Here is a 22,241-nt window from a genome sequence, read left to right as displayed (position 1 = left end):
ATTATTGTGAAAAATACTAATTAAAAAAAGAAAGAGAGGCTATAATCGCAGTCGACTCAATAGAACTTTACCAGGTGGACCATTGTACAGGGCCTCCCATTTTGAGTGCTAAATTTTGTGGAAACAAATACTGGCTAACTTGATTGATTTTTAATATACAGATGATTTTTTTGAATTTGGCCGTTACCAAAAAAAATGTTTTAATGAAGTTTATACGATTTTCTTAGAATGGTTTTTTCTTATATTTTCAGAGAAATGTCACTAGATTTTGTTATTTCTAATAGAACACCCTGTATATTTTTACTGCATTGATTTACTTTTTTTATTACCTTTTTAAAAATATATAGTCTAAAAATTACTTATGTACTACAGTAAAAAATAAAATTGTTTTTATTCTTTATTTTACTAGAGGAATTATTGCTAAAAATACATGCTGAAAACTCCGAATTTGATGGATGTACGTCATAATTTATGGTGTTTATTAATATTCTTAAATTTATTTTGACATATTCCAATATTTTTCCCATTTATGTAGACATTCAAACTCTCATATTGAGTTTTAAAAATGTTAATTTATGTCAAACATTTTTTAATTTTACAATATTAATTATTATAGCACTGCTTATATACGAGCCCGGGCTCATAATAAATCCGCCAGGCATAATTTTACAATATATTTAAATAAAAGTACCGACACAAAACTATTTTATTAAATAAAAATATTGGTAACAGAAACATAATGTTCCTGTTATGTAATGGCATTTCAGTCCAGAGCTCTTGCCAATGGAAACATTGTGGCATAAAATGCAGAAACAGTTGCACAAACATCCAATCCATTCAGTTAACAATCTACGCACCAAATTGCAAGAAATTTGGGACAGCAGAAGAGCGCTGGTAGATACAATGCCTGCCAAAATTAAAGCTGTTATTCTTAATAAAGGTGATGTAAAACAATTTTGATGAAGCAGTCAAACTATTCTGAACCGCGAATCTTAATGTTTTTTATTAACAAACTAGTCAATGATACATCATTACGTAGTAATATTTAAGTTAAAAGTTTATACTTTGTTTCTATTACCAATATTTTCCTTGAATAAAATAGTTTTGAGAGCATTATTACTTTTATTTAAATATATTAGTAGTAAAATTATAATTGGCCGAATTATTATATATGAGCCTGGGCTCGTATATATTTATTAAGAAATATTTGAAACTATTTTATTGCGACTAAACTTAGAAATTTTAATTTAAAGTTTTGAATTTTTACAACTTAATTTCAGGTATTTAAATATATATATTAACAGCACTGTAATAACTAATAATGTCAAATTAAAATATATTTGTCAGACAAATATAACTTCTAGAACTCCCTCTCAAACATCCCCTTGATGTAAATAGAGAAATTGTTTGGAATATATTAATGAAAATGTTAAAATATTAATAAAAGCATATTATTATGTTCAATTTATGTATTCAAAAGGGTTTGAACATATATTTTTAATATTAATTCTGCTAGTCTAGGAGCCAGATAGGATTTCGTGGCCAATCAGAGTGTCACAGCTGCAAACAATTTATTCCCAAGTATTTTGACCTGAATTCAAAAAACTTGGTCGCAAAGCCTGAAAGTGGTCAGTTTAATTGTTATTAACAAATTAATTGTTTAAAAGGCCGTAAAAAGTTTATTTTTATAGCTAGTACAATTTTTTATGCATTGATAGTTACATTTCCTCATAACAAACATACTTTTTTGAAAATTAAAAAATATTAACTTTAACCAATGTTATTGCAAATTTAGTGCAAATATCTTACATTGTGCGTCTCCGCGCGAACCAATTTTACCATATCTCTGGTTCTATTGGACGGATTGAGACGCACGACATCTCATTTTAACGCTTGAATTTTATTTTACAAGATAGGTAAGTTCCATTTATTAATTAATTTATTTAACAATTAATGGCAGCTTTGAAAGTTGTGAAATTTCAAGGAAAATGCTGGTTATATTTGTTTATAAGGCTTTTTTTTATTCAACTTCGATGAAAAGCCAAAAAAAGTTACCGAATATTATTCCTTGTATCCTAACAATCATTTCATGCCTTATAGTTATAAAGTTATTCTTTATCAAAACCCGTGAACAATGTACGCGCGTTCGATCGAAAGTTCAGATTGCAAGAGCTCTATATAGTGTTATAAACTTTTATTATTAAAAAATCACAAAGACTAAATAATAAAAAAAGCATTAACAATTGATTTAATTACTGATATTTATAAGATTTACTTAAATAATAACAACAATTAATTGTTTAAATATTTTAATTAATTTGTTTCTTTTTTAATAATGGGTTCATTATAGACATTTTTGCAGGTGCCTTGCCTTTGGCAATAGCAAAATGAGCAACATTTAATTTCTGCAGCCATACAAACAGATGATCTTCTAGAGCATACTTTTCATGTGCAATTAGTGATAAGTTCATCTGGTGGAGGAAGCAATATTTGTATTATTTTTTGAGCAAGCATATCTCCATCATCTATCCAGCCGAACATGTGTGGGTCTAACTTTGCAGCGTGGCTATTTAAACAGTTTACCTGATTGTAAACTGTATAATTTATATACACCTTAAAATGTGCAATTGTATTGACGCATTTGTAGGAGGCAACTCTTCTTCTTTACGACTTTAACTAAATATTCTTCTGTCATTTTATTAGGTTTATTTGCTATTGTTTATTTTATTATTTGCTTTGATAGTAGTTTCTGAATAATCTATAAAATGAAACATCACATTTTTAAATATTTAAACTACTGGTTATAGGATTAATTTTATTAATGCCTTGACGATGAAATTTATAATGAACTACATTTTACCTTTTCCAAAATTGATCAAATAGTTTGTAGGATCTCCTTGCAAAGCTGAATGGTGTTTGTAATTCTTGTTTAATAAATAGATTAACATCAAAAACATGTAAGTATATAAGGCACTTGCACTCTGAGTTTTCGATCAAGCGCGCGTATATCGCCCTTGACGTACGCGCGTCTCTTCACGGATTTTGATAAAGAAAAACTAATGACTATAAGGTATGAAATGATTGTTAGGATGTGAAGAACAATGTCCGGTAACTTTTTTGGCTTTTCATCGAAGTTGAATAATAAAAAAAACCTTATAAACAAATATAACCAGTATTGTCGTTGAAATCTCATAACTTTCTAAGCTGCTATTAATTGTTAAATAAATTAATTAATTAATGGAACTTATCTATCTTGTAAAATAAAGTTCAAACTTTAAAATGAGATGTCGTGCGTCTCAATTCATCCAACAGAACCAGAGATATGGTAAAATAGGTGCGCGCGGAGACGGAAAATGTAAGATATTTGCACTAAATTTGCAATAACTTTGGTTAAAGCTAATATTTTTTTAATTTTCAAAAAGTATGTTGAGAAAACTATTAACGCTTAAAAAATTGTACTAGCTATAAAAATAAACTTTTTACAGCCTTTTAAACATTTAATTTGTTAATAACAATTAATCTGACCACTTTCAGGCCTTGCGACCAAGTTTTTGGATTCAGTGTTACTCTGATTGGCCGCGGAACCCTATCTGACTTCTAGACAATTCCCATAAAACAATTTTCAAAAGTTTTTCTCTTTAAAGAGAAGAGTATAATTTTCAGGAATCTTAGTTTTTTTTTATTGATTTAAAAGATGCTTTAAACCTTCTAGAAGGGGGAAAAGTTCTATACCTGTACAAATTATTTTTCATTGAAATTCCGTGTTCTTTCCTTGTGGCATATAGATAACTGCTGGAAAGGTACAACCAATGACTTACCTTTTGATTTCTAACTTTTTTAATATAGTAACCGATGTTGATGAAAGTATGTACCATATATCTCAAAAATTAAAAGCGATTTTCTCTAATTCATTTTAATCATTCCAATACCTATTTGACTGACCATATATTTAAAATAACATTACAAAGAGAAGTACCTATGGGATTTTCTGTTGCTTTTAATATTATTTATTGACAAATGATTGCCACTTTTTTGTCATAAATCAAATTATTTGCTTCAAATGTTCGACAATCATAAAAAAAATTAATGTTTTCGAAACCCCTATGTAATTCTTTAGCCATACTCGTGTAGATTGAGAAAATTTCTTGTTTTCAAATTTGCGTTAGTTACACTATAGTCTCGCTAATTGAACATGCCATTTTGTGCCATTTATGAATATATATATATATTTTTTGAACACGAAGACATGGTTAATAACATCTTTGATTATGATCCTTTTTCCTTTCCTAAAAACAAAATCACAAAAAAACGCTTTATTTTAGAACTTTACTGTCATAGGACCCCTTAATACACAAGACAAGTAATTTTTATATAAATATTACTATATTGTCGGAAAGGTAATGCAAAAAGAAATGAAGATTGAACTTAGCATGCCAATGTTACATATAAAAAATCATAATTGTGTAAAAATTCTTTGGTATCCCATATAACATCCAAGACATAGAGGTCAATAAATCTATCAAATTTGAGAAGTCATCTGTATACCGAAAATCGATCAAGTTAGTCAACTTTGTTGTACCACTGAACTAAACTAAAAAAAGCATGGGATACCTGTACTAGTATTTTTCTGTCTATAACCTGTACCCTGAAATCCTAACCAAAATGGGCCATCCTGTTCAGCTGGACCAAATAAATAAATAAATAACCTTTAGTTTCCTTAAAGACTAAAAAAGATACAAAAAAAGGGAAAAGCCATAAATTCTTGTACTAAAAGAATTCAGTAATGTTATATATACATTTGTCAATTAAATAATATTTTAACTTAGATTTAAACCTACCGAGATTCTCAATCATTTTTATTTCCAATGGCAAGTTATTAAACACCCTGGGTCCAAACACGAAAGGAGACTTTACAGACACATTATAATTACTATAAGGTACACAAAATTTATTCCATTGTGTAGTTTTATATGTATGCAAAGCACATACTTTGTTCAAATGATTTTTGTTATTGAAAAAGAAAACACAATTCATTGGAAGCGTTAATATTTTATATTCCTTAAAAATATGTTTACAAGATTGTCTACTTGTTACACCTGCTATATATCTAAAAATACGTTTTTGTGCCACAAATATACTTTTCGCAATTACAGAATTTCCCCAAAATATTATACCGTTTCTCAGCCTAGAAGTGACTTGTGCATGATACAGGCCCATGACTGTTTCCCACAGTAGTACACGCTTCAAATTTCGAAAAAGATAACAGTGAATGTATAGCTTTTATTACATTATAAAAATTATATTATTTTAAACTTAAAAAAAACTATTCTAAGAGGGCAGAAAGTTGTAGGAATCAGGTAAATACAATAAACCATTAAAAACAAATGTTATATTTCTTAAAAAAGTTCATATTTAAACATTTATTTTCTTTTCCTGCGAGCTTCATTTGGATTTTTCCTTAACCAGTTTTTATATTCTTGGCCTGGTCTGATGCACAATTGTGCTGATTTTGAATTGATGTCTCTCATTACAAAGGGTGAATATCCTAGAAAAAAAAATATATATATATACAGGGTGTAACGTAAAGGTTGGGAATAAATTAATCGGTGGATTCTTTATTTTAAAAAATAAATTTTTGTCANTCTTTTTCCTGTTACTAGGGGATTATCAAATTAAGCTATGGATAAAATTTCATTCCATTATCTTCTAATGTTCGAAAGTTATTGGAGAAAAACTAAATTTTTTGAATTTTTTTAGTGCCCTGTAGCTTGGAAAAGAAAACCCGTAGAGCATAACTTCATATGACAAAAATTTATTTTTTATACTAAAGAATCCACTGTTTAATTTATTCCCAACCTTTACGTTACACCCTGTATAGTATAATAATAAATTGAACTTAATTGTATAAGCTAGGGCACTATAGAAAATGTAACCACCAAAGCTTTTTCTATTTGAGTTATGGACTTTGTTTTGTACATCACATGATCCTTGTTCAATTTGGTAAAGTGGACTGACCCCTCTATTAAACTGATATTTTATTTATTCTTGTAATAAGAGAGATTTCCATAAAATGAAGAACTATTTAAAAAATGGATAGTGATTGTGGTAATTATTTTTTCTATATAATTAAGTTCTTAATTGATAAAAAAGAAATTAGACATATCTGTTTTACATCGACAATTTATTGATGAAGTTCTTCATGAATTAATTCACGAATTTATTGGTAAACAGTGTGGTTTTACACTGCTGCAGACTTTGTCAAGTTTTTTGACACATGAATCAGTTCTACTAACGAATCAAAGATGCAAATAAATTTCAAAAATGTCATCTTTCTACTCATAATTGTAGTAATACAACAGCAGTACCGTTTTGATACATATTATATAAATATTAGTGTTTGTAAGTAACAAATCAGTAAAAACAATGCAAAACTAGTATGACGCCATACAATTATTTACATATTCCAATAACATAACCTCATTACTGATCTGAGGCTGTAAATCTGTTGAGTTGGTACTTCCGAACTTTACGAAGAAATTGACGAAAATTAGAACATGCTCTAATTCGTCAAGAACTTGATGAATAAATTCATGAAGTTATTTGACATCAGATTTGGTTGCATTACACTTGTCCAATTTCTTGATGAAACGACTTCATAAATTAATTGATCAATAAATTGTCAATGTAAAACAGCTATTATGAAATATGATTTTTACTTTTAATTTTTTTTCTAGAATTATACTAATTCAAAAGTGAATATTTGCTTTGTAATGCAGATAATTTTTTACAGAAGAACCTAAACCTCATGTCATAGCTCAAACGCAAGCAATGAACCTATTCCGAATAGTTTCAAAATTTTAATATATTTGTTAAAAAAGTAGTGTGTGGAAACTAAATGGTACCAATATTAACTTTGAAGATATAGCTGTTTTTTTTTAATTACACAGTTAAGAAAAAAGCTATATCTATGATTTCCAATTGTTATGTTTGTGTAAAATGGTTATTTGGAATTGAAACATATTGACATTTTAATTATGTAATGTTTTCCAAAACTTACTATTTGTCATTTCGAAATATTTGAAGAATGCATTTATAGTCCACAGGCCCACGTACAAAGAAAAAAATGATTACCAGCAAGCTATAACTTTGCGTGCAGCTTAAGTTTGACGAGTCTCCCAAGATTTGACTATGAGGAAAATTCAACAGTGGTAAGTTTTCCCGTGATTTTCAGGAAAACATGTCAATCTGGCATAAATATGGAATGTTATGTGCAGCACTTTTTTTTAAGTTTAAATGAGATATATTTTTTAAACCCCCAAAAAAATTTGTCCGACAAAAATGTTGGTATTTTGAGTTTGTCCCCACCCCAAATATGTCGATTTGGCGACATTATGGTTGGTGACAACCAGCAAACTGATTTTTCTGGGAGGGTTTGGTAATAAGATTTGAAATGAAAGTATCTTATTGTCCGACAAAATTCTTGAGAAGTTTTTGCAGTCCGACGCCCCGAAGATGTTGACTTAACGACAACATGGTTGGTGATAACCAGCTGTCGGACAAAAGCGTCATTATATAAAAAAATGCAATATTCTGAGAATTTAATTGTCCGACAAAATTAAACTATAAAATTTTGCGGTTTCAATACTTACGCATAGAAGAAAAATGTATATTTAATAAAAAAAAAAAAAATATGAATAAAACAAATTTTGTTTAAAATTCTCAAATTTCAAAATAAATATGACTAATTTAAATTTATTTTTTTATACAATTTGACCTATTAGGTCAAAATTCATGGGTAGATTCTCGAAGCAACAATATTGCGATTTAGCCGAACTTACCTTAGTCCAAAAGTTGATAGTTAAAGAGATACAGGGTGTTAATGTAAAATATTTTGTTTTTTTTTCATTTATTCCTTAACAAATGCAAATATCCTCCCAAAATTTTGAGGTTTGGATTTCTTTAAGTGGAGGAATTGAAATGTGTTCACATTTTGGTTAAAGTTCATAGAGGGCGCTAGCTGCAGTAGATTGAATGTGTTAAAAATGACAACTTTTTTATAATTTAAGGTATCTCATCTTTGGTGTCTTTTCCAAGTTTTTTTACACAAAAAAGCTACACTTTATAAAACTAGCTGTCTCGCACTGTTTTCGAGATATTTGTCTTTGAAACTTCCAATGCTGTTGAATTAAATTACAATGAAGTACCTACCTATTAATAATTTAGCGGTGAAGTTTCTTAAGTTTGGACGAAAATCAAATAATTGACATATTCCACTTGTCTTATTGCTGTCATTTGTATGCTACTGCTTTTGGGGTTACATGAAATCAGTTGTTTATGGAGAAACTATAAACACCTGTTAAGAACTTTGGCAGCAGGTTTTAAATGCTGCAAAGTCATTTCGCATTAAGGATTTATACTTTACAACAAGACAATCTTTTAATAAACGCGTTGATAAATGTATAATATTTTTAAATTTGGTTTAAAATTGGTGTAATGGTTTTTCAAGAACAAAACTATGTGTAAACTGTTTGTCAAAACAAGATTGCAAATTTTAATTTAAAAAAACACAAGCAAAAATTTATGCATTCATTGTACAGTTACCATTTTTTATAAAATAGTTACAGTAGTTTATAAAATAAAATGTACATATAAGTTTTTTGAACAAGAAATCATTTTGATGGAGATTAATTAAATTAGTTAGACATAATTATTTATGAATTTCAATTTCTGTTGCTCCTGTTAACAAGATAATTTTCTATTTATTCTTTATTTTTTCATTAAAAATTAATTATTTTATAGCGGAATGAACATTAGGTACCACAAAAATAGTTATTTTCCTATTTTTAAGCCAAATTTTCCAATCTTTTTGGCGGACAAGTATATTATTGTGTTATACATTTCAATTATTAGGGAAAAAAATTAAAACCAGATTGCTGGTTATCACCAACCATGTTGTCGTTAAGTCGACATCTTCGGGGCGTCGGACTGCAAAACTTTTCAAGAATTTTGTCGGACAATAAGATACTTTCATTTCAAATCTTATTACCAAACACTCCCAGAAAAATCAGTTTGCTGGTTGTCACCAACCATAATGTCACCAAATCGACATATTGGGGGTGGGGGACAAACTCAAAATACCAACATTTTTGTCGGACAAATTTTTTTTGGGGGTTTAAAAAAAATATATCTTTCATTTAAACTTGAAAAAAAAAAGTGCTGGTCATAACATTCCATGTTTATGCCAGATTGACATGTTTTCCTGGAAATCACGGGAAAACTTACCACTGTTGAATTTTCCTCGTAGTCAAATCTTTGGAGATTCGTCAAACTTAAGCTTCACGCAAAGTTACAGCTTGCTGGTAATCATTTTTTTCTTTGTACGTGGGCCCGTGGACTATTACTTTATGTATAAATATGTATTTTTATTTTCATTTTATCAATTATTTCGCTTAGAAGACAACAAAACTGTCACATGTATTCATATATAATACATCGCCGGATTCAATAATTAAACATTCTTTCCCACGCAACTAAAAAATACTAGATATTCTTTCAATAAAAAGCGAAAAAAAAATGAGAAAATTACAAAATTTGAAGCATTTGTAGTTTTATTTTTCGAACAAAATATTTTCATTTTGTATTATAAATGTTATTCCTAAATATCATGTACATAAGGGAATGGGTAATTCTTCGGCTTATTTCATTTTATACAAACATAGGTCTGCAAAACCATCGTTACCTAACTACAGGGTGCTGAAATTTCAAGTTTTTTAAAGTTTTTTTCTCTATGGCTCCTGCAGTTTTTGAGATATTTAGCTGAAATTTAAAATATAGGTTAAGCTGTAGGACTTACATCATTGGGCATGCCAAATGGTTGTGAGATTCTACAAGGTGATATTTTTTATTTAATTTTTCTGGTCATGCCCCTTTTTCTTCCTCTGAACTTTTGTGCGGAGCGCCGCAGGTAGATTCTAAAATACAAATTGAATTTGCTGTTTTGTTGAAACTTTTTGATCTCTTAGGGTTTTTTCATATCTGCGACCGTTATCGAGAAAAAAAAAATATGACTGTAATTCGTTAGATGAAATTGTGAACAGTGAATATTGTTGATGACTTACGAAATCGCATATTAGATACATTTGAAACCATAAGAAATACTCCAGGAATGTTTGAGAAGAGGAGCTAATGCATATACAAGGGTTGGATAACTTTCAACAATAGGGTTGTTGACCAAATTTCAAAAAGTAGATAATATAATTCTACACGTACTGATTAGTGTCTATGCACAATTAAAGATTGAGAAATGCATTGGAACAGTTTTAAAATAATTATTTAAAACTGATTTTTTTGTATGTATTTCAAAACGGCTGTGACGTCATAAGGGGTACCTTGTAGTGAAATTATGTGTAGATGATTGCGTAAAAGAAAAAAATTGGAGGAAGAAGATGCTCTGTCAACACTGTCAGTAGTGTCAGTCTGTCAGTGACATTGTCACAAAATATTTTCAAGTCTACAAGTTATTTTCCTTAATCTTCGAATTCCTTTATTAAGTAAAATTATTATTTAGTAATAATCATTTAAGATCTTCCTTCCCTTAGAATTAAAGCAGAATGTGTGAAACGGGATTTGTGAAAACTACTTCGAAAATTTTACCGAAAATTGATATTTTTATGATCATGAATTGAATTTTTAAAAAGAGACAATCGTTTTAATATTGGCGAAATCAGAGGTATAAAAGCAGTCAGGTAAGGATTAATATATTTAATGAATGATTTTATTGTGTTTATTTATAATATAAATAATAAATATAAATACCTATTTATTTACGGAAAATTATAGTGCAGTTCGGGAGTCTTATGGAGATAATGCAATTGATAGACTGCTGTCACTAGTGTCACTACTGTCACTTTTGTTTAAAAAACAGGAAACAGGGTAACAGGGTTTGATGGACAATTTTGATATATTTTCTTCTTCTTCAAAATTATGTAATAGGATCGCTACTAGCTTCTTGTTCAATTGCCCCTTATGACGTCAGACTAGTTTTTAAGTAACACAAAAATTCATAAATGATTTCTACCACTAATTTGTCATATATTTAAAATTTGACTATACAGGCAGGTTTTTTTATATAAAATCTTTGTACCAACAACAATTTGTATATGGTTTGTTTTTATAGTCAACAACCCTATTGTTGTAACATACTTTCCTTGTTATAGTTATTATTTAAGTTTTTTGTATTATAATAAATCATTGCTAAAAACCGTATCATCCCAGCTTTAATTATTAGCAGGTAATGGCGAATAAACTCAAAAATAGTAGAAACGAGATTATCCAAATAAAATCAGAGCCTTCAGGACCATTTTAAAAATTTCAATTTCATCTAACGAATTTCACAAAATCGTTTTTTTATATTTTTTTTTCTCTATAATGGTCGCAGATACGAAAAAATACAAGGGACCAAAAAAGTTTTTCAACAAAACAGAAAGTTCAATTTATATTTTAGAATCTACCAGCACACCATACAAAAGTTTAGGGGAAGAAAATATATCATCCTGTACAGTTTCACAATCATTTCGCATGCCCAATGATCCCTCCCTTATGTACATGATATTTAGGAACATCCTGTATAAGGCACTTAACATTTCCAGCGACTTTTTACTAGAACCTAAAAAACATTTTAAATCACTACTAGCTACAGGTAGACAGATAGTAGTTATTTGGGTTAAAAATATGAAGGTAGAGAAAATCTTTTTATTCTGAATTAACCTAACTTAGCTTATGGTTAGTAACAATTTAAATATGTAAGTCTTTCAGTATGTAAGGAAATGCCAGTCGCAGTATTATTATATTATTAATGGGTATATCGCTTTTGTTTTTATGAAATGAAATATATTTAATTAGATAATTTTGTTTTGATTTCTTAGAAATTCAGACTAACCCCAAAAAAATTTTTATTCCAAATTTAATTTTGATATAAATTGGTAAACAAACTACATCTGTGAATGAAAAACCATAAATATTCTAAGGCTCTAAAGGACTTTATTGACCAATAAATTGATCAGCACTTTTTTCATTTGCGATTTACAAAAAAATTAAACCAGTTAATATCAAAGCTCATTAAAAAAGTCCCCTTGGTCCAAGCCAATAATATTAATCATTTCTGAGAAAAAAAAAACACATTTAAAAATCAACTAAAAATAATTTTGAAATTATGTAACTACATTAATATCTAACTTTTAAGAAAGTGTTATAGACCAGCGTTTCTTAACATTTTGTTTACCGTGGACCTCCTTTCAACATTTATTTGTTGTTGCGGACCCCCAGTTACTTACAGTTAGAATATTAGTCTTAATTAAATGGATTTGAAATTTTAAAATTGTACACCAAACACAAATTTTGAAAAGATTACAATGAGTTGCACTCTGACATAAGAGAGTGCATTTTCTTAATTAGTTGTTATTAGTGATTAAATGTTTCTAAAAACTTCGCAGATCCTTGGGAGGAGATGGCGGACACCCAAGGGTCTGTGGATCACAGGTTAAGAACCACTGCTATAGACCATTACTTTCATTAATAAAATCAATGCCTAAATTTTCTGCACCCTATTTTTATATATTTCGATAAATCAGTGGCGGCTCGTGACATTGAGAATAGGAGAAGCATATTCATTGATTTTCAATTTCAATGTCAAATGGCTTTAAATGGATCTAGAAATTTCTAGTTGCGTTTACCGAAAAACTGACATTCGTGAGAAGGATTTTCATTTAGATTTTATAAAAAATAGAATTAGTTCGGCTTGTGGACTTCTGTGAACATTAACGCACACCGTACATGTATGTTCCAAAGAAGCTTTGTGGTTACGAACGACAGCCTCCCGTGACGTTCCCAAAATTGTTAAATTCCTCCTCCCTCACACCCAACTTTACACCCACAATTAAATATGGCATACAGAGAAATTTTTTTAAATAAATACTTCCACACAACTAGGAATGCCATTCATTCCGAAACTTCAGAACGTACATATTGTCTTTTGACTTCCCCTTTTTTCCATATCGAGACAATAAGGCACAGGTCTTTCGCAATTTAAAAAATCCTTTTCTATCTGGAAGATGGCGTTTCCAATGAAATACATACTGGATCATACATAGGAAACATTTCTACAATTATACAAAACTAAGAACCATTATAATCGTGCACTGGGCGACGCGTATCGTATAAACTGTTTAAAGGCAGGCGATAACAATGCTGCTTCAATACAGTGGCGGCTCGTTGGGGTGCAGTGCCCACTCTGATAATTTCAGAAAAATAAAAGAAAAATGTGTGTACATATGCCAAAGTAATTTGACCTAATTCTTATAAAATTAAATCTAAACTGCATTACCTCCTTTGAAACTCCCGCTACCAAATTTTACAATTATAATTTAATCATGATCTCAGCAGCAACCAACATTACATTCGGGCTGGCCCGTAGCCGCTGAACTAAGCGACGCCGTCCCTTGCCTGCTTACCAATTCAGAATATTTGCTCCACGATGCTGTATCGGCTAGGCCAGCTAAGACTTTTCGCCAGCGATTGGAAATACACATATGTATGTATATTTATTTGCTGTAATTTTGTTCTTTAAATGAATTTTTAAAAATTAGAACAATTTTTCCCTGGAAAGATATTCCAGAAAACAAATTTTAATAAATGAAATAATAAACGGTTTTATAATAATGTGCAAATCGAGTTAAAAAATAAATATCTACGGTGCTATGTTGAATATTCTGTGATAATGATAATTATAATTATTAAGTTTTTTTTAACTCGTTGCTGTTAAACTGAATTAAGAATGATTGCGGAGAAATTTTCAATGTTTTAATAGATTTGAGTTTGTAAATATAGAAGTGATGTAAATTTTTAGGACTTTTAAATCCAATATTTATTTTTTCTTCAAATAATAAAGAAACTGTGACATAAAAAAAACGTTCATTTCATTCAATACATTTTTTGAATTTTAATCAGATTTTTAATAAATAATTATAATATGTATACATAAATTGCCTTACGCACCGGGCAAGCCCTTCGGCTTCACTCGTATATTCCTCGAATACTTACGTATCATCTTGCGATTTGTCATGTCGTTTGTTTATGTTTAACCTAGACAAGATTAGGGTTTCTAGTGGTGGTTTAGGCAAGTTTTTATTGTTTAATAGTTTGGAGTAAAGTAAAATGGCAAGTGAAATTTGTGAATTGGTGAGTAGCAATGTTAATGTATTGTTAAAATTTAGTACGTTCACTTTCGATGATAAATTATTTATTTCAAAATTAAAACCTACGCCTGACACGAAAAATTTAACAAATAAAAACAATTGCGGAAGTAACGGATCATTTAATAAAAATTGGTACAATAAATATGAGTGGTTAACAGGCAGTGAAACCAAAACCAAATTATATTGGTAGAATTGCTTACTATGTAATGAAAAAAGTAAAACACCGTGGAACTATCTAGGATATTCAGATCTGAAACATATTAATGAATCCTTAAAAAAAGCAAGAGCGATCGAATTAGCATACATATTCATCATTAAAATTTAAATTATTAGGAAAAAAAACATTCAAACTTTTCTTGATTCCGCATTTCCTGAGAATATTTTAAAATATAATAAAGTGTGGATGAAAATAGACATTGTAAAGCACTTTATTGATATGATTATTTACTTAGCTACACAAGAACAAGATTTAAGGACCATAATGAAACAGATAATTCCATTAATCAAGGCAATTTTTGTGAGCTTGCAAACTTACGTTCAAGGTATGATAATAAATTTAGTGTTTTTAGAAAAAAGTCTAGTTTTTAGCAGCCTTTCAAAAACTATTCAAAATGATTTAATAGAGAGCATCAATGGAGTAGCATCCAAAGTGATATTTTCAGAAATAAGAAATGCTCTATATTTCGCGTGGCAAGTACCCAAATGAAACAACGGATGTTAAATGCTTATCCCAGTTATTAGTAATTTTTAGCAAGGGGAAAAAGCTGCCGATTATTTGTTAAAAATTAAAAAAAATTTGATATAGAAAATAAATTAGTAGGCCAGTAGAGTGCAATTATTCCTATATGATATTAGTTACATGAGAAAAAATATGCAAAGGCAAAAGTCTATTAGCAAAAATGTGATTTTGAGAAAATCCACATTAGACTTTTTTGCCTTGGAATGGCCGGCAAGGTCATAACAATGGACTGTTTTTTCAATTTTCTAACTTTAAAACCCCTTATCCTAGGAATACCGTTTCTACACCAAAACGTAGAACTGCTTCTGCGCATTACATTTATGTAAATATATTAAAATAGACAATTTTGTGATTAGACTCTTTTGCCTTTGCAGGGAACAGTTCCCCCATGCCGTATTACTCACATGTTGGCCGCCTCGTTGCCATAATAATTGCCGCGCGCTGTAAACAACGCTTCAAAGAGAAGCGGAATACAAACTGATTTCGATCTGCATCATTTGCGTATACTACACGTTGTATGGTACGAGGGTTGATGTTCACGCTCAACGAAGGCAATGTTTTTTGAGAAGGTGTTCACCGTGCAACTATTCTGTTTATTTCTGTGTATTAAACAAAAAAACAAACACGATACATTTTCAATATAGAATTATACCTAAATTATAAAATTTATATAAAATTAAAAATAATTTTAAATTGCACAACCAAACGGAAATTTTAGGTGAAGCGGTGCGTCACCTGTCGAGCCGCCACTGTCATAAATGATTAATCATTTTTAATAGTTGTTTTGTATTTAATTACTGGGGATTATTATCCAATTTAAAAGGTGTAAAAGAATAAATTGAACAAATATTATCCATTGTTTCCAATAAAATAATGTTAAATACTATTTAAAATGAAAAATATCTTGAAAGATATCACACTAAATTTTATAACCATTTTTCAACGTACATTATGTATTTGTAAGATAAGGCTTAAATATTTACTTGAAAGCATATTTCTTCATTCAGAATAACTTGGATAATATATGTAATAAACATATTAGGTAAATTATTTTCCATTACCATCTTTTAGATTAATAGTTATTTTTAAACAGGACAGTCAAATTTGAATTATAAATCATTGTAATGTAAAAAATCAATAGTTATTTTAAAGCTAATTAACCTCTTAACTGGTTGTGACATATAGGCAAATTTAAAATCATTTTCTAAGTTATGATGAATATATTTGCGGTCCAATTTTTATAGGGGCCTTTTATGGATAATATGAACATAATCACTTGCGGTGTTGCGTTCTCATCCCCACAATTAAAACTACAATCTGACGTAAAATATTCAGTATTCTATTCTAAGCAGTTAGTTTGCATCGTTGATATGGATTATAACATGTTAAATGTAGGTGTTGATTGAGTGATTTGCACCTCAGATCTCTCCATTCATCTTTTGACTTTCTCCCCATTTGGTATGGTATATACATATGCCTTTGAAAAATATGCCAGTTAAGAGAATAAATACCACAAAAATAATTGAATTAGTCCAAATGAACATTGCAATAGTAATCCTAAAATTAAAAAAATATATATTTTATCGATATACAACTTATCCAAAATAATTTGGGAATAGATGCAGCATGAGAAATGGAATCAATATCGTAAAAAAAAAATTTTGTAAAATCCTTAGTTTCCAAGAAAAAAAATATTGAAGTTATAGTACATTCAACTACTACATAGGTGGACAACTGTAGTCTCTAGCGTCATTGGCCACGTGCCTCAGCGACTCCGAATACTGAATTCGGATTTTGCAATCGTCGTTGCGATATTTACCTGTTATCTGTGGTGTTTACAATGTTTTGAATAGTTAGTGTCAAAAATGGGTAGTTAGTGTCAAAAATGGTTTGCGTGTACTCGGAGTTGATGGATATCGTTTCAATTTATGGTGAAGCATTTGTGTTATGGTGAAACAAGACAACATTTGTGTTAGTTCGTAGAAACTGAGTACAACGGACCCAAATGTGTTTACACATTGGAGGATAAAATTTTGAACAATTATTGTAACATCGGGTATGTCAAATGATTTTATTATTTAAAAACACAAATTAATTTTATTAATTAATAAAGGCAAAAGCAGTTGAATTTGCCGATATAAAATTCTATTTACATATTTCTTTCCTTGCGAAAATTTTTGTCCATTTTTATCACACCGCCATGCTGGTCGCATTTTGCGAGGTCAGGTTTTACAGTGGACCAGTTTCCAGTGCCGTGCAGAAGTGTATTTTTAAATCATTTTCAAACTGCCCTTTTTGATTTTTTCTTTACAAAATTGTATTTGTAAGGGTCCCCTGTACATCCAGAATTTGTTTTTTTGGATAAGTTCTGAATCACCCTGTATAAAAATCTTAATTTCACATCGCAAAAATAGAAATTAATTTTAATTTTATATTATTTCTAGGCTGCCGTCTTTCAATGCCGGCTTCTGGAACCGAAATACTTATAAGTATGCCAATTTCCAGCACGTAACTCATGGTTTGTTTGCGTAGATATTTTGTTTGAATCTTAACCAAGTTTAACTCACACAGTCCAGACTATATGATTCTTAACCCTTTCGCTCCGCAATACGTCTGAACGTAGCTACCGCGCTGTGCGCAAAAGTTTATCGCGTGCGAATATATACGTCTGGAGCAGTTAGACCACTTATAGTTTTACATTATGTTGTGTTAAATTACGATTTACGATAAATTTTACGATTTTATTTTAAATAAAATACACTATATCGACAGCTGTACTAAATAGAAACTGAAAGAGAGATGAACAATATTGGCATTATTACCAGTACCTCCTTCCATAAAAATATTTGTCACAATCGCTACTAGCTCCGCCCGCAAAAATTGCACTAATGCGTCTGGTTGCGAATATATACGGTTTGAGCAGCCTGATTCAATTTAACTATTCAAGCGAATTAATCCGTCTGGAACAGTTTGAGCCCTATAAATTTTTAGCGAATAAACACGTCTGGAGCAGTCAAAGGGTTAAACGTGTATAATGTATTAAGCCTATTAGGTTTAGCACATATTTTGATTTAAAAGAATCTGAAGCATTAAAGTAGTGAAAATCTGGTGTGGTATAGTAAGAAACAGTTAATTACCTGCAATATAATCGTCATCAAGAGGATTGTTTTTTGTTCTTGCTAATCTACTAGGCTTATTATCTGGAATAGGCTGATCTTCAACAAGGATAGGGTTGTTGGGATGTTTTCCTCCTTTTATTTTAGGCAAGCTAAATTTTTTTCCTCGTGCAGTGAGTGGTCGCTTTACGTTAATATGAATTTGCAATTTTCCATTTTCATCCAAAGAAGCAGCTACTTTCTTTAAAGTGTTGTTGCCACATTTGGGGCAAAATTTCTTTGTCATGATACTTGTGGTCTTGAAACAAGTATAACAGCGTAATATATAAGTTCGCAATTGTTTAATTATCCGACCATCTAAAGAGGCAACATTTAAATTCATTTGTCGTAAAACATTTTGCATTGCAAAATCGGTTGTCATGCAAGCTACTGCCACATGATTATCATCTGTTAATTCAGAGTTTATTTGTTTTTTTGCAATTTCAACATTAAGAGGAGTGATCCAACCTTCATCGTCGGTATCATCTTCAGTGAATCCCTCCACATTTTTATTTTTTGAAAGATCGTTATTTCCAGTTTTCGCTTCTGATAAATTTTCATCCGTGCATTCCAATGATTTAAATTGTGCTGCTAAGTCTTCATTAGCTTGATTTTTATTGCCATTAAAATTTATTTTTAAATCTCCAGGTAATACAAATCCTGTCACATCAGGAGTCATATCAGGAAGTGAGTTTAAGATAGTTGAAACAACAGGTTTTTGCATTACTGGTTCTGTCCGCAAGTGATTTATGCCAACCTTTTCTTTTTCCAATTGATATGTTAAAGCCATAACCTTAATATCTGTGATTGACAAGCTTGGATAATCACCAGTTTTTTTAGAAAAATCTGTTACAATTTTAATATTTTCAGGAAAAACATCTCTTACAACTAAATCATATGGAAGTACAACCAATCGACGCAACTGTCTCTTATTTGTTATTTCAGTCACTACTTCTGGACAGGTTATTATATTTTCTGCAATTTCCTGCAACATAAAAATTTTAATTTTAACAGTAAACTACATTTTTAAATATAACAATTACCTGTAAAGGAACATTTTGAATAAATGCAGTCGTATCGACAACCAGGTAATCAACAGATTTAGAGGTAGAACCCATATTTGTTTTTGTTTGTTTGTTTTGACTGCAAATATAAAATAATTTATTATATCTTTATTGTAATTTAATTTGATAATAAATAAATTATTAAAACACTACACTACAGCACATATTACACTTTGCAAATACCTAAACAAAAAAATCTAAAATAATTGGAAAACCACGAGCACACATCAGTTAGGGATGTTCTGTGGCACACATCCAAACCCTAGAACAGCAAAACCACAAAACAGAATAAAGAGGCAAAACCAAAAGTGCCGCACCATTATTCCATGGCTAGAAATTGGCCTCAATGATTTGGGATCAGTTCAGAGCGCGCGCCGCGCCATTATTCCATGGCTAGAAATTGACCTCAATGATTTGGGATCGAGGGGGATTATCCCTCTTTATCCTGCCTCATCTCGTGTAGGCCTGGACAGCCTTCGTAGGTGGGCCCCATCCGTCGTCTACNAGCAAATACGCTCTGGCTAATTGGCATGTCCAAAGCCATAACCACACACACACACATATAAGTACACATATAAGTATCTAGATACCATCTTATATTTAGAACTGTTAAGTTGGACAAAAGACACTTCAAATTTCGGTGAGTGAGTAATACCATTGTATAAGTAAATTTACTTATGTTACTTTTAGAGCTGTTTTAGAATTTTTCTCTGTCGGGTTTTATGGTAATTGTGTCAGGAACAATTTTTTAGAATTATTGTAAATGTATTTGTTTTTCTTTTTATTATTTTAATACCTTAACGAATATTATTAAAAACATTGTTTGTATTTTAGAGCCCTGAGGATGGTGTAAAATAACACCGAAACATTGGCAATTATTTAACATATACTGTTCTTTTATTTATTGATCTTTATCCCACTAAAACCTTTGTAATGAACCTTTTTTTTTATTTTCGGGATTTCATTTATATTTTAGTAATGAACTTATTTTATTTTGCTCCCGCTGTATTATAATTGTTTGGCGCACCGCGATTTTGCACACGGCCCACGAAGTCGCCGTTTCAACGGCTGAAGTTGCACACGGCACTACCAGCCGTTCTGTATAAAAGCAACGGAGTCACCTACACCAGGCAGTGCTTAGTAGGTCTTTCCACGGCACTCAACCCTCCTCTGGGTGTCCTAACCAGAGCGTTTAGCAGGTCTCTTCCGCGGCGCTCAAGGTAAGGTACACACCTGGACTCCGACTCCGGGTACTTAGCAGGTCTTTCCGCGGTACCTGACGTCTACCTCGCGGCCGACTCCGGGTGTTTAGCAGGTCTTTCCGCGACACTCGGCGTTGTCACCGTCAGGACATCCGTATTGCCTTCGTGACAATAGGTATCCCGATGTTTTTGTTATTTATATGGGTAGGGTATTATTGTTAATATTATATGTGTTTATAGACTGCGATTTATTTTGGAAAATAAAAGTTTTATTGATACCAAGTCTTGTAATATTCCCGAACCTTGGAAAACACTTCTCCACCGAGTGAACCCGGACTGTGACTGTACTAGTTCGGCGTCTGAGACCGAACCTCGAAAGTACATCACATAATTTTGGCGCCCGAGCAGGGACCGGAATAACGACAAGAGCAAAACAGAAACCATAGTATCAACAACTGTGAGAGGAGAGATAAAGGAAAAGAGATCGAGATATTACCACTCTAACCCTTAAGAAAGGTTACTGAGAGCATCCGTACCGTGGATCCGCCATTTTCTCGAAAAAGCCGAACTTAACCGAACATTTCCGAAGGCACCCGAAGTCAAGTGGGGTGTCGTTTTCAACATAATTGGACCCAGGAAAGCGTTTCCGACTATTTCCGACTGCATCCGACAATTACCCACCGAGATATTGAATAAAAAAAACGCTCAGCGAAAAATTCCCACAATCTGAAGTGAGAATCAGAAAGAAGGTGTAGCCCGAAATCTGTTCAGCAAGTTTTATCATAAAATGCCTTCTGACTCCGAAGAAACTGCAGCTGGCCTGGAAATCACTGATCCCAGGGTAGGATGGATTTACAAACTAAATAAAGAAGCATTGACAGCTGAGCTTAAGCGTTTCAATCTAGAAACCGGAGGCACAGTGGAAGAGATGAGACGGCGCATCACAAGGTTCCTACGCAATGGAGCTCCCGTAGCACGATCCGCACCCTCCGAACCGACTATATCAATCCCCGAAGTACCGAGAATATCAGCTTTCGAACTACTAAATCAAATACGTAAACTTAACATTGTGTTTGATGGCAAAACAGACCCGATATCATTTCTAGAAAGACTAGAACAGGTGCAGAGCGAATACGAAATTACCGATGCACAGTTACTGAAAACTTTACCAGGGGTGCTTCAGGGAAAAGCATACCAGTGGTATATGAACTATAAACATAACTGGAGTACTTGTGATGACTTTGTGCAAGATTTTAAAACTTTCTTCTATCCGTCCGATTACCGGGACAATTTAGAAGAGATGATAAGTTCCAAGTATCAAGCTAAACAAGAGACTGCCCGGAATTTTATTCTAGAAATGCAGACTATGATACGACGACATGGAGGATTTTCAGCCGAACGAGAAGTTACTTGCATTTATAAACGTTTGCGGGCCGAATATCGTCAATATATCCGAAGAACACAGGTAGAAACAATTTCCGATTTGGTGCAACAAACCTACGAGTACGAACAACTCCAAAAAGATCTGGACAAAGAAAACAAAACAAGAAAAGTGACTGAGCCGGTCCGAAATGCTGGCATTGCAGATTCACAACCCAATAGAACTATCAGACCGAATTCTCGCCCTAACTACGAGACAAATAACCGTTCACAAACAATACCCAGACAGGATGCGAACACTATCTGTTGGAGATGTGGAGCCACAGGACACACGAGATTTACATGCCGAGGACCATTCCGCTTATTCTGTTCCCGATGTGGACGGGAAGGAGTACAGACTAGACATTGCCGATGTGTTAACCAGAGCCACGCGACACCGGGAAATGCCG

The 22,241-nt window shown here is 31.5% G+C and overlaps 1 protein-coding gene across 1 annotated transcript; it reads right to left on the bottom strand.

The window, feature by feature from the left end:
• Positions 1–5,374: 5,374 nt before the first annotated feature.
• Positions 5,375–19,481, bottom strand: LOC108911890 (RNA-binding protein NOB1). Its single transcript, XM_018716966.1, has 4 exons — positions 19,394–19,481; positions 19,190–19,289; positions 18,129–19,131; positions 5,375–5,545 (listed from the first exon to the last, which is right to left on the bottom strand). The coding sequence occupies exons 2-4, from the start codon at positions 19,262–19,264 to the stop codon at positions 5,421–5,423; spliced, it is 1,203 nt and encodes a 400-aa protein (XP_018572482.1). The 5' UTR covers positions 19,265–19,289; positions 19,394–19,481; the 3' UTR covers positions 5,375–5,420.
• Between the last annotated feature and the right edge of the window lie 2,760 nt (positions 19,482–22,241).

The sequence above is a fragment of the Anoplophora glabripennis genome, unplaced genomic scaffold (assembly GCF_000390285.2).
Source record: "Anoplophora glabripennis isolate ALB-LARVAE unplaced genomic scaffold, Agla_2.0 scaffold539, whole genome shotgun sequence".
Classification (NCBI taxonomy): Eukaryota; Metazoa; Arthropoda; class Insecta; order Coleoptera; family Cerambycidae; genus Anoplophora; species Anoplophora glabripennis.
This window is presented reverse-complemented; position numbering and strand designations above follow the sequence as displayed.